The sequence below is a fragment of the Boleophthalmus pectinirostris genome, unplaced genomic scaffold, assembly GCF_026225935.1.
Source record: "Boleophthalmus pectinirostris isolate CB_2022bp ecotype Guang Dong unplaced genomic scaffold, ASM2622593v1 HiC_scaffold_4, whole genome shotgun sequence".
Classification (NCBI taxonomy): Eukaryota; Metazoa; Chordata; class Actinopteri; order Gobiiformes; family Gobiidae; genus Boleophthalmus; species Boleophthalmus pectinirostris.
The window spans coordinates 35,967,222-35,981,589 of record NW_026571353.1 but is presented as its reverse complement, the minus strand read 5'-3'; the positions used below and the strand labels follow the sequence as shown (position 1 = coordinate 35,981,589).

Sequence of the window (14,368 nt, the reverse complement as noted above, 5' to 3'; positions counted from 1 at the left end):
GGGATCGCATCAGAAGGGCGACCCAACAAGCAGAATTATTTTTAAGAAGAATAAACGTTTACATGATCGAGAAATAAATGAATTCGACTTTAAAATCTGAATAAACCACCCCTTACTCCAAAAAATCATTTTCATTAAGAATTAAGTGTTAACATGAGACGATACGATATGATATTTCTATTATTGTTACATCCCTGTTTATTACATTATCACTTGTCACCTACATTTCACATAAAGCAAGGGACAGTGTTGGGAAGGTGACTTTTAAAATGTAATCCCCTACAGATTACAGATTACAAACCTCAAAATGTAGTTTGTAACATAATCCATTAAATTACTCAAAGTGAGTAATGTAATCTGAATACTTTGGATTACTTGATTTGCTGTAGAGAAGCAAAAACTTGGAAATCTTCACATAAGATGTTTTGTTTGCTAAAAGAAAATGAAAAGCCCAAACTTTATTTAACCAATTTAAAAATATTATTGATAGAAGAGAAGGAGACACGGTCCACACGGCACGATTTAGTCCAGTTAAATCCTGTTTTAGTCCTGGTTTAATCTTGGTTTAGTCTTGGTTTTAGTCCTGGTTTTAATCCTGTTTTTAGACCTGATTTTAGTCCTGGTTTTAATCCTGATTTAGTTCTGGTTTAGATCTAGTTTAGACCTGGTTTTAGTCCTGGTCTGGTTTAGTCCTGGTTTAGACCTGGTTTTAGTCCTGGTTTTAGTCCTGGTTTAGACCTGGTTTTAGTCCTGGTTTTAGTCCTTGTTTAGACCTGGTTTAGTCCTGGTTTAGACCTGGTTTTAGTCCTGGTTTTAGTCCTGTTTAGTCTGGTTTAGATTTACCTGGTTTAGACCTGGTTTTAGTCCTGGTTTAGACCTGGTTTTAGTCCTTTTTTAGTCCTTTGTTTAGTCCTTGTTTAGTCCTGGTTTAGACCTGGTTTTAGACGTGGTTTAGTCCTTGTTTAGACCTGGTTTAGTCCTGGTTTTAGACCTGGTTTAGTCTGGTTTACCTGGTTTTAGTCCTGGTTTTAGTCCTTGTTTAGACCTGGTTTAGTCCTGGTTTAGACCTGGTTTTAGTCCTTGTTTAGTCCTGGTTTAGTTCTGGTTTAGATCTAGTTTAGACCTGGTTTTAGACGTGGTTTAGACCTGATTTAGTGTCCGACAATGAGTGGAATTACAGAAAAAAAAAAAAAAAGGATTTAGCCCAAAATGTGAAAACAGGAAAATCCGCTGTGTAATCCATTTATTTCAACAAAGTAACTGTAATCCAATTACCACTCACTGAAACAGTAACTGTAACTGAATACAGTTACTCATAATTTGTACTCTGATTACGTAACTCTGGTACATTTAATCTGTTACTCCCCAACACTGAGCAAGGATATAATTCATACATTTATTCACTCCAGTGTGAAATCCTATAATAAACCACACGTGCATATGGTTTGAACTGGCCGCCTTCCCGTAGCTGGGCGTTTTCTCGACCCACTGCGCCACCGCCATCTCTGAACACGTCCCTGGCAGCTGCAGATAAGTCCTGCCTTCATTAGCGCCGTAATAATATTCAAATGAGCGCGTGTGTTTCCACATTCTCTCCTCAACAAACAAGTGTCAGCATTAGCATATGTCAGCAGCGGCGGCAGAGCTCCGGCTGCAGGTGAGACTCCCGCGAGCGCCTTTTTAAAAACGGTTTACATGCGAATCAGCGAGCGCCTTCATGTTTATCTGGGAGCCTATAGCCGGGTAAAGCAAACCGCGCAAACCATGCATTCCCTTTGTAGTCACGGCGATGGCATTTCTGGCGCTCTCTGGTGTAATTAGTTCTCGGGGAGGATGAAAACGCGCCGCAGAATTTAGTTATCTGTGGAAAATTGTGGCTCTGTTGGGTTTCGGGCCCCGGTCTCGCCCACCTCTCTGGGGTTCTTAAAGGGGCAAAACGCAAAATGGAACCACGCGTGTCTAAACTGTGGCCCGTGAGCCAAATGAGGCCCTCAGATCAATTTTTCTGGGCCTCAGATTTCTGGGTGAATTGGCACATACCTTAAAGGTCCTATAGTACATAAAAATGGATTCTTGTGAGCTTTAAGTCATGTTATAATGTTGTTACCTCATCAAAAACATACTTAGAGTTGTGTTTTGTTTCATTCACTGGAAAAAAACAATATCTAGGTAAGATAAAATGACTTAAATTAAGAACATTTGACTTTATTTATGAGTCGATTCAACTTGACAAGTAAAACTGTCTGCCAATGGAATAAGTGTGTTTTTCTTAATTCAAGCAACATTCGATTTTGTTTAAGTGTAAAAAGTTGTTGTTTTCCTTATTTAAAGTGTAGCTAGTTGTATATTTTCATATTTTATGCGCAAAAAGTCTTGTTCCACTGCCAGATAATTTTACTTTACTTTAATTTACAAGTGAAATTTACTCAAATCATGATGAAACTTTTTAAATTCAAGTCATCTTAACTTTTTTGCAGTGTTTGAGTAATCCTGGATAAGTCTGTATACATCTCCAAAGCTCAAAAAGCTCTGTTCCACCTTATGATGTCATCTACTGGTAGTTTTCAAGTAAACAACTACCTTTGTAGCTTTTGTTCAGTACAGATTGACAAATCCAGGGCTGAAATTATCTAAATGATTCTAATGAAGGTGTCTGGAGTTTAAAAACACAGCTCCAGGTGGAACAGAGAGAATAACTCAGCCTAAATATGCCAGATTTGGTTATTAAAGTTGCATGAATGAAACAAAACACAGCTCCAGGTCTGTTTTTGGTGAAGACACATTATGACAAAGATCAGAAAATAGTGTAAATGGGCCCTTTAACATTACTTTCTACTGCAAGTTTTTGTAAATATACCCTGATAAAACTGGTATCAAATATTTAGTGAGTCCTGTTTAGGATCTAAGCATGAATAAATGTTTGGTGATTCATTTGAACCTGTTTTGAATTATTCACTGTATTGAGCACCAGTTTATGGCCCTTGATCAGCGTCATCCATGTTTTGAGTTGTGCCTCTTGAAAAAAGTTTGGACACTTCTGATTTAAACAAATCAAATTTAAAATTGCACAGTTAAAACTGTAAACTATAGAACTATCGTGATTCAATTATGTTTTTTTTTTTTTTAGATGGTCGTTTTTAGACGTTAGATGGTCTGTCTATTATAAACATTCATTACAGTGACCACAGATGTCACATTTCAGTGTTAGTTATTGTGAGTTTAAAGTGGGACTAAGTATTTGTTGTGCTGTGTTGTAACAGCTTTGTCTTTCTTTTTGTAATTTTACCAGAAACAAGGTAAATACAGTCAATTACTGTGTGTACTGCCTTCAGTGGCCACTTTCAAGTACTATATGGCATCACACATGACTGCCCTGTTTCTGATACAAACACCTGGCTCCAGGGCCGGGGTTTGAAGGTGTGAATACCTGCTAAACCAATCACACTATTCCTCATACCTTCAGACCACATCCTTCCTATTCCCTTTAGTCCTCCAAGTACTGCCTATTTGAACTGTGGTTGTGGTTTAGTTCAGAGCAGGGGTCTCCAACCTGTAGCTCGGGAGCTACCAGTAGCTCTCCACCCTCTTCCGAGTATCTCACCAAGGGATTTCTGAAACATACATAATGCTGAATAACTCAAAATGTATTAATTACACGACTGTTACCACTGGTGCTTAACTCTGTGCACTAATAAATGGATAAATGGTTTATGTTTTACAGGAATCTAACTGTACCCCATCTAAGTCTTGCCCTCTTTCTTATATCAGGGTTCCTATGGTCATGGAAATCCTGGAAAAGTTATGGAAATTGAAAATGTTATTTTTCAGGTGTGGAAAAGTCAGATCTGTGAAGAATTGCCCCTATTCACAGAAGAAATTATTGCATTTTTAGTCATAACAAGGACAACTTACAACAGAAATTGTACAAGATCAATAAAGCTCAATGTTTTTTTTTTTGTGTATAAAAAATGAAAAATGAAAATAAATCACACAGAACTGAAAACAAACATAACAACAGCTTGCGGAGGTAAATACATCTGAAAATGAACTAAGAGTTCGTTTCTCACATAGACACAGATTGTAAAAAATCAATACGCTTGGCTGCCCATCTTATTCATCTCAGGGTTCTCACGGTCATGGAAATCCTGGAAAAGCAACGTTCTGTTAAGTTCTCATTAGACTATTATGATTATTTCCCTACAACAAGAGAAACAATAAATACACTGACAGTATTTTGAATGTTAAAAATCTATAATCCCAAACCATAAGGTGAGTGGAAAGAGTTAACATTTCATATTTAGCCCTAAAAGTCTGATCAAATCTACTCATGTAGGTGACATAAACTCATGGAAAATTCACTTTAGGTCATGAAAAAGTCATGGAAAAGTTTTGAAACTTTGTCAGTGAAAAACCTAAACCTAGAGCGTTTTGTAAAAGTAGCTCACCGGAGAAAAAAGGTTGGAGATCCCTGGTTTAGAGAGAGGAAGACCCTTTACTAATCCTGAGGGAAATTCAAGTTTTGCTGCAGAAAACTGTTGCAACATTTCCACTGCTCGTTTTAGTTCCTTTGTGTCTCGGTCAAAAGTCTCAGTGCAGTTTAACACGAGGACTGATCAGGTGGGGTGAGCAGATCCTGTGGAGGAGCCAAAAGTGTTCCTCCGGAAGGTCTTCTGCCGCATTTGCTGCAGCATATGGTGTAAAACGCCCGCAGCATCTAAAATTTCCATATCTACAACCTTAGTTAGCCTCTTGCACAGTCTCCATGGATACAGAAAAGGCAAACTGATCATTTTACATAATCCAGCAGTCCCTTGTGTGTCTTCATTTTCTCAAAGTATTTCTTCTGAAGGTTTTCTGCCACATTTGCCGCCACGTGGTGTAAAAAACTTGTAATTTTAGGTGTTTAGTCCCACGTTAAAGGGCAAATGTAATGTTAAATTGACATTTTCGAGCCTTTTTTTAATGGTTCTCAAATCAAAAACATACCTGGAGTTGTGTTTTGCTTCATTCACGCTCGTCTACTCGATCATATTTACGAGGTTCTCTTTCCGATGACAGCCCAAGATCAAGAGATGGGTTGAAAAACTAATTGATGCTCTGGCAAGGTAAGGCAAGTGTATTTGTAAAGCATAGTTCGTAAACAAAGTACTTTAGAGAATAAAAAAAAGACATATTGCGCACAACCATTTCCACTTATGTATTTTTTTTCCTCTTGTTTACTTCAGTTTCAGACATTTGACATAATGGACCTTTCAAATCTTTCTGCAGTCCGTACCCTCCTCCTCCTCCTCCTCCTTCCTTTCTCTCTTTCTCTTCCTGGGCACAGTTTTTCCTCTCGTTTATCATTCCGAGCGTGATCCCTCCTTTCTCTCACGCTGCTGCCATAAATAATTGATCGCCGTCGGAAACATGATCGGCAGAAAACAGACCACCCAGGCAAAAAAAAAAAGGCAAAGAAAACGCCAAGAAAGACCCCAGAGTCAACCACACCTCTTCTCTCCTCTCTGCTATTGTCTCTTATCTGCTCCTTCTGCTTCCCTCTTCCTCGGGTTCGTTCTTTTTCTATTGTGAAACAGTCTGAAGGGCTTGTCCCATTTGAAACGTGCTGTATTCTAGCCGTTTTTAAAAAAGAAACCTGACTTAAAGGTGCATTGTGTAGCTTTTCTGGTGGAGGCGCCATGGACATGTTATTGCTTCGTCTGGAATGTCTTCATGGAGACCAAACCAGACCAAGTTACAGGTCAGATCTGTGGAGAGGCAATGCTGCTCAGAGTCAGAGGTGTTTTTGAGCTGTAAAACCACCAGTAACTGAATAAATGTAAAGTAGAGCTGTTTCATGTCACACTGTGGACACATGAGAAACTGAAAATATTGTGGAGTGCCAAAATACTTAACTCAATTCTGCATAATATTAATTGTATTTCTTTAGAAAAAGGGCCCGGTCAAGCAGAAGTAAACAACAAGGCCAAAAATTCAAGTTAATGCATCTGATATAAAAATGTATTGAACAGATACATATGTACTCTAGTTTATGAAACTGTTGACCTTTTTTCTGTACCATTTTTGGTTCTAAAGTTACATATGTTTTAAACAGACCATGAATGAAACATGGAACAAAAATTATTTCCCAAATTTCAAAAACCTGCAAATCATGTAAATAAACGGATGTATTTCATCATATCTTGTGTTATTCCATCTTTGAACTGTTGATGAAGGTTCATGATTTAAAAAAAAATTAATTTAAAATGATAAAAATTTGCTTGGAAGGACTGACATATTTAATAGAAATAGTTTCCTTTCATTTTGAAGTAATATTAAAATATTCGGAAGAAAAAAGCGACAAATTATGTAAAATCCTGCACCTTCTACTTGCTTACACAATTTTCCCTCCGTTACTTTTCCCTCCGTTACCATGAACTTTCTTAATAAAAAATGTCATTACTCAAAAAGTAAAAGGTTTTTCAACCTAATCTTGTACCATATGGTAGAAAACTATATGAAGCAAATATTCAAACCAGTTTGTTAAGGATCTGTAAGTGAGAACCAAGAGTTATCACTGTTTGGATTTATTGTCCAAAAAGTGCTGCATATTTCATTCCCTCCGTTACCGACATGAGTTTTAAAATTTTTTGTCAACAACTTGAAAGAATATCACAGGTTTAACTTGACCCTGTTGGAGTGTAACTCTTTCCTACATTCTGATACTTTACTTATTTCAATAGTCCCTCTAGTTTCTGAATAAGAGACATTTGAATGTCAAAAATCTGCCCCTGTTTCCCTCCGTTACCACTTGACCGGACCCAAAAGCAGTAAATAGCACTGTTTTATTTAGAGTTTATGACTAAGCAATGAGGTTGCCTTACAAAAATTAATTTAAAAAAAACACTTCTAAAATAAAAGCAATGCCACTTTAGTCCATGCATCAGGTAAAATGATAACATGTGTTTATTTTGTAATTCCAAATGATCTTAAACAGGCTGATCAGAGTCAGAGACAGCAGCGGTTACAGAGAGAGGAGACAAGTTTTCCTTGCAGAGTCAGTTGGATCCAGCGTTGATGGAACCGAAGTGCCCCTGTGAACACTTCCTACTTGGAACATGGCGACTCGTGGGTTAGCTATGTCTATTTATATAAACAGACTATGATGCTGACACTTTATTTTGGTGCGTTCAGATCAAAAAAATGCCTTAGATGCCTCTATGTGGACGCCTTTGCTTTGGAGTTCACATACCTCAGATACGTGTCCGTTGCCAGGGAAACATGGGCCCGATCTCTGTCTTTTCGTGGAACGATGGCAGACCAGGCTGAGAGAGACTTTAGTCTATTTATTACATAAAACCATCAGCGGAGGTGATCGGGTCAAGGACTGCGGCGTGTATATCTATGTATACGCCACTAATGACACTGGATCAGTCCTGGTCCAGTCCTGGTCCTGGTCTGGTCCTGGTGTAGTCCTGGCCATCTGCTCTTTGATCGCGATGTATATATTTATACTCCGCTAATGTTTGTGGCTCCTCGCCTCTTTCTCGGGTCTTTCTCTTTCTTGCGGATAATAAAAGTCGGTACGTCACTGGAAACTCGTCCCTGACTGCGGTGCACCTGACGCGAAAACTTCAGAATTTTCAACTTCTGATGCCGACGCCCTGGAAACACATCTAGTGTAGGGTGACCAAATGTTCATTTTTCCCTGGACATGTCAGTTTTTTGTGTCCTGTCCTGGCCATCCTGTTTTTATTTAAGTTTTTTTATAAAGTGATGCAAATGTCTTCATGTTTTCATTACATTTCGCTGGGCCATTAAACTGAGCGTCTCTCGTAGCTCTCTGTGACTCAGAAGGAGCGAGCAAACACAGTCGGTCAGTCTGCAACACGCCGAAGCACAAATGCATATTTAACGATGACTTGTACCAGAAATTCTCCGCTCTCCGTCCCGGTCGAGACAAGTGGGAGTCCATGTGCACAGTGTACAAAGCAGGCACATATGTTTCGGTGTCCAGTGGCGGTGTCAGGGACCTCAAAGCACCAGGACACCGAAAAACATTAAAAAGCTTTGCCAGGTGAGAGTAGCTCAAGTGTCGATGACGAGGCCCCACCTCCCACCCCCCCGTACGGTGTCCTGGTTTTGACAAACGCAAATATGGTCACCCTGATCTAGTCGAAGACACGCAGCAAAAACGCAGGACGCCCAAGACACGCGTCCCCGTAGACTCTGCATATAAACTGGACGCCCTGCCCCGGTCTGAACGAGCCTTTAGACTATAAAACACTTAAACAGACGCAGACAGTATATTCTGGATTTATCTTACTGAACATTTTGGCAATCTATGATGTTGTGCTTTCTTTTTTGGATCAGAAGTTTCCTCAGGACACTCCGGAATGATGAACGATCACTCAAATTAGAATTTTTAAGTCCAAACAATACATTAAGGACATGAGCGTTTCTTGGCTCTGCGAGGGAAACTGAAGAGGTTAGAAAAACAAATATGACATCGTGTAGCCTTATCTCATCCACCGTAAGTACACGATATGACACTTAAGGTCTGTTCATAACAATCAAAGTTGAAATATTACCGTGGCGTCACTTTTGTCCCTCTGGAGTTGACTGTCAAAGGTTGGCCTCACTCTAAATGCCATTTTAACACACTTGAAAAAGACCAGTGCTGCAAAATGGACTTTTCAGAGCTTTTAACCATTATATATACTTGTTTCCCTTTCTCATTTACCCTCTCAACGTTGTATTTCATATCGCAGCATTAGAATTTGGTAGGTAGGCGGGTACTTTTTTTTTTAATTAACCAATCGCTGCTATTTGGTCAAGACATATGCAAAAGTAGCACCGTTGCCATAGCGATTGGCAATTTAAAGGTCCCATATTACTCAAAATTGACAAAATTGTGAGCTTTTAATCATGTTAGAACATTGTTACCTGCTCAGAATCATTCCCAGAGTTGTGTTTTGTTTCATTCACATGTTTCAATATTTTTTTTTAGCTCTAAACGCTGTGTTCCACTTTGTGATGTCGCGTAGTGGGTGTTTTCAAGTACACAGCTACGTTTTAGCTTTAGTTCAGTAAAGATTTGCAAGTCCATTGCTGAAATGAGCAAAATAATTCTAGTGACGGTGTGTGGAGTTTGAAAACACAAGGTGGAACTGAGTGTTTTCTGTTTGAGACGAGCTTAAATATGCAGGGTTTGTGTGATTATATGTGCACGAATTAAACAAAACACAACTTCAGGTCTGTTTTTGATGACGAAAAAAACATAAAATAGACCAGAAAGTGCTGTAATATGGTAGCATGATTCATCAGCCAGTTTCACTTTGTGGAAACTGTCTGACCTTTTACTTTTTTTATTGAACCAATCGCTGCTATTTGGTCAAGACGTATGTAATGCGCCTCTACCGGGGCTAACTGGTATATTAAGTTTTTCCCAAATCCCATAAGAAGGAGGGCAATAACGTCTTTCCCCTTGATAAAATTCACCAAACATTCTCTTTGTTCCGGCTTTAAATCCTCAATCTCGCGAATCGTTGCCAACGTAGAACGTCTGTCTCTTCGCTGATTGGCTGGTGCCCGAACTCGCACTTGCAAACCGTCTAGTGCAGGGGTGGGCAAACTTTTTGACTCGTGGAGCTACAAAGGGTTCTAAAATTTGACGGAAGGGCCGGACAGGAGCAGACTGGTGGAGTTTTTTTTTGGTAATTCGCCTCATAAGAGAAAAAAAAATAACATGGGATGTGTAGAAAACAGACCCCACGTTATTGAAATATCCCATAATTGAAAATCATTACAAAGCATCACAACAAAATATCTGTCTTTCAAGTCCCACGGTATTTACTATTTATTGAAATTACTTTTAAAACACGCAAAATTAATATTATTCAAGTTTGGCGGGCCGTTGTTTGCCCACCCCTGGTCTAGTGTATTCTGATTCCTGACCTCGTCGCTGGAGAGCCTGGCTAGGATTTGGCAGTGTCGCGTAGTAATTTTGGTACAAATCTAAAAAAAATATATATCTGCTGCTCGCCGGTGTGATGTGCAGCTGTCCATCGGAAGTGCAGACAACTTCACGGCTCTTTGTTGCGATGACGTTTAAGGCAATGTCAGTTTCCAGAGCAAAAATCAGCGGACTTGTTTCTTTTAAGTTGTTTTAGATGATGAATATGATTTAAAATGTACAAAATATAACTTCTTTAACGCGTCTCCTTGTTTATCTGCTCCTCCACAGTGAGAGAGGACGACGACTTCCTGAGTCTGAGCGAACTTCCCGAAACGTTCCCGTCCGACCCGCCGGAGCCCCTCCCCCACTTCTTGTTTGAGCCGGAGGAGGGATACATCGTGAAGACCAAACCGGTGAACCTGTACTGCAAAGCCACGCCCGCCACCCAGATCTACTTCAAGTGCAACAGCGAGTGGGTGCACCAGAAGGACCATGTGGTGGAGGAGCGCGTCGACGACAACTCCGGTAAGGACACTGTCACGCAAACAAGAGGGTGGAGGTTCATTTTCCATTTGTGTTCTTGAGCAAAACACTTCACTGACATAGACATAGTCGATATTTGTGAAGCTGTCAAAGTTTGATTTTCTGTTTAATAATTTAGGTCTAGTTTTTGTAATAAAGTAAAGATGTCTTCCTCTAACTTTTATTGGTTAAGGCACACGATAGAAAAGTTAGTTATTTGCATTTGACTGCTGCTGGGGACCCATCTTCAGATCTTGACCTACACTGGAAAAAAAAACAACAACCGATATTTAGGTAACTTAAAATGACTTAAATTAAGAATATTTTACTTTATTTGAGTAGATTTAACTTGACAAGTTAAATGATCTACCAATGGAATAAGTGTGTTTTTCTTAATTCAAGCAACATTCGATTTTGTTTCTTATTTTAAGTGCAAAAAGTTGTTGTTTTTCTTTTTTTTTAAGTGAAGCAAGATGTATTTTCATATTTTAGGTACAAAAAGTCTTATTCCACTGGCAGATAACTTACTTATTACTTATACTTTACTTGTCAAGTAAATTCCGGGCTATAGGGCATGTTTATAAGCCTCCAACCCCATCAAAAAATGACTGCGCGTCCCACAATCCAAAGCGCCCTAAACACGAATCCACTCGGGTGTCCCAGCACGACTTCAGTAAACTACAAAGCCGCACCACCCGCAGAACACGCAAACACACACGGAGCAGACAGCGACCGCACAGCGAAAAACACCCACAGACACACTCATCACTCCACGCCGACGAGGAACGGAACGGAGGAACGAACCGAAAAAGCGAGCGCAATGTGCCACTTCTAGACACGACTGAACAACTGAGTCACTGCGAACACGCCGACAATCCGTTGGTCCCAGACAGCACCCTCCCTACACGCCACAACTGAACAAAGCCCAGAGTCACCGTGAACGCACAACAAACAAAGTCCCACTCACCCATCCAACTGTTGTGTTTCCTTTAAAGTCCAGTGCAGTTTATATGTGAAAAAAGCTTGAAAATAGACCATTCGAATGACACTGCGCCTTATAATGCAGAGCGCCCTATAGTGCGGAAAATACGGTACTCAAATCATGATAAAACTTTCTTAATTCAAGTCATCTTAACTTTTTGATTTAGTTTTTTGCGGTATAGTCTTGGTCAGGACTGCCTTAGCTAAAGATCTGACATATGGTGCATGTTTTGGGTTGATGGGGAAACTAGAGTTGCTGGAGGAAACTTGCCCAGACACACGGAGAACGTGCAAGCCTGGAGCTCCAGGGCCCCAGATGGCCTTCGCTACAGGAGCCCAGGCTCACTCAGCTCACTGTGTAAAGTTGCCCAACCTGTGGGGGGTAAACTGGAGCCAGGGCCCTATCTTGCCTTTCTCCTTAAGGCTGGGTAAAGCTGCCAGGCTTGTGGGGTTGTTGGCCTTTATACTGAACGCTAGAATCCCAACCAAAACCTTTTCCACATTATATCACCCACAATAATTTACAAAAAGAAGCCAGTTATATTGTAATTGGTTAGTGACCAGAACAGAAATACTAGTAACCCCTCATTGAGCTGGTTGTCTGTGTTCATGCCATGTCGTGTTGCATAGTAAAGTTTTGGATTGATGGTGGATGTTGTAGAAATTTTCAGCTTGTCCAAGAAAGGGTGGAAGTAAAAGTCTGGAGACCAACTGGATGTCTTAAGCAGGAGGCCTGGTAGGACGTGAAAAGTCAACATAGTTTGATTTCAAAAAGTGAACATAGTGATAGTAATGATCTTTGAGTGTTCAAGCCCCCTGACTCTGCTTCCAAAGGAGGAAGTTTATAAAGCAAGAGTGGTGAGATTATGAAGGCGAGTAGGCTCCATTTAGACAGCAATATGTCACAGTTTAGATAATGGTGTGCCAAGGGAAGATCATGGTGTAAATATAGCTTTTGTGAGTCAGTGTTAAACTGAGATGTACGTGGAAGAAAGGGATGTAACGATATCCAAGTCTCACGATACAATATTGTCACGGTATGATATTTATTGAGATATCGTAGGAAAGCTCACGATATGGTGGGGAGGCTCATGATTAGGGATGTAACAATATCCAAATCTCATGATGATACAATATTTATTGCGATATTTTGTAGAGGCTAAACAACTAAAACTGTTAATATGTGACTTTTTGCTCTTAAAATACCTTTAACAAGATTTAATCCAAAGAACTAAGACTTAGAAGTGTTAGAACTGTTATTTCTTCTTGTAGTCTGCACTGAAATGGAGCAAAGGATCATGGTCTATGTAGTTCCCTGTGTTTTTTCTTGCTGCACCATAACTCTTAATTTAAGCAAAGAGACTTGTAATTCGATATATTGTGATGGTCCATGATATTATTGTGAGAACTTTGACGATACGATATCACGATATTTCAGTTATTGTTACATCCCTAGTGGAAGATAAATTACTTAAATTCTCTTACAGTGGAAACTGGTGAACACCCACCCAGACACAGACAGAACATGCAAACTCCACACATAAAAAAACCCATGAATCAAACCCAGAACCTTCTTGTTGTGAGTCTTCAGCGCTCCCCACTCAGCCTCCGTGCCGCAGTGCAACACAACAATGTCACAGGAGTATCTTGATTCAAAATCAGTTTTCGTATCGACTGAATCCGGCCATCGATTTGTTGACGGCTCCGGGGCAGAGCTCATGACATCTTCATTGACATGTTGTTTCTGTATCTCTGAGCCCGTCCTCGGTCCGGCTCCGCGCTGACAAACAGGTTAGATCCATTACGGCTCCGTTCATATGTCCATGGGCAGTCCCACAGCTGTCTGCCTCCTCTGTGCGCTACTACTCTGTTGACAGGACACTTTAATGGATTCTACAGTGTTTTCCTGGAGCTGAGCCAGATGCCCTCCCCTCCCGTCACTTCTGTACACTCCATACGCTCCTCCGTAATGAATCACGCCGTAGTTCTGGCAGCGGCTCAGGTCTGATCTGGACTTTTAGTGAGCTTCGGGGACCACACCTGTTTGTGAATGAGGCCGGGTCCCCGAACGCAGTCGTCAGGAACGCCACGGAGGAGGAAGAGGAGACATTTATGAAGCTGTCAGCAGCACAGGTCAGAGCACGAGGAGGAGGAGGAGGAGGCTGGGATTCTTCAGCACAGGTCTGAGGAGGACAGGCATTTTGGGGTTTGTGATACTGAAGAATTCGTTTCCAGAGTTTTATCGTTTTACTGAGTTTTATTTTATTTATACATAGTTGTTTTGCGGTTACTTAAAGGTTGTATAGAGGATTTTTTAAGGGAAGTGAAATACAGCGACAGTTCTTTGTCAAATGTTGCGCATGCGTGACACGACCTTCCTCCTCCGTCAGCAGAAACATCTCCTCCTGCCTCCTTACTCCTAATCACGCTTGTTTACATCCAGTGCGCGTTCAGAATTACTGTTGAAGTGACCCGTCTAGAAATATTTTAGCGACCAACGCATCAGTTTTTAGACCCTTCGTCTGCTTCAGTCGCGCAATCGCAGGAAGGAATCTCCAAGAATCACCTTAGTTTGTCTTCGCTCCTTTTCCCCTTCTCTTCTTCTTTCAGCGACATCAAAAACGGACTTTCTTTTGCGACGAACTGGTCGTGGATTCTTGTCCGCCATCGCAACAAACTTTGTGCGAATTGCGAGGAAGCAACACTTTGAAAAAGCCTCTAAGAACCGCTGCATAAACCATGTAGTACTCATGAGCCGGCGAGTCAGTTACACTAGAAACGTAGAGAGTTTGATTGACAACATAACAGCCAATAGATAAAGAGGGAGCCTCGTTATCTATTGGCTCATATTTATCTGGCCTCACTACGTCCACAGTTCGTAGATTTTCATTCTTGTTTTTTTTTTTTTTGGTCATCATAATTACAAGG

The 14,368-nt window shown here is 40.4% G+C and overlaps 1 protein-coding gene across 1 annotated transcript in view; it reads left to right on the top strand.

The window, feature by feature from the left end:
- Positions 1–14,368, top strand: part of unc5ca (unc-5 netrin receptor Ca) — a 662,261-nt gene that overhangs the window by 382,206 nt on the left and 265,687 nt on the right. The window contains exon 2 of the mRNA XM_055161462.1: positions 10,226–10,462. Within this exon, the coding sequence (XP_055017437.1) occupies positions 10,226–10,462 (237 nt within the window). The remainder of the gene's footprint in view (positions 1–10,225; positions 10,463–14,368) is intronic.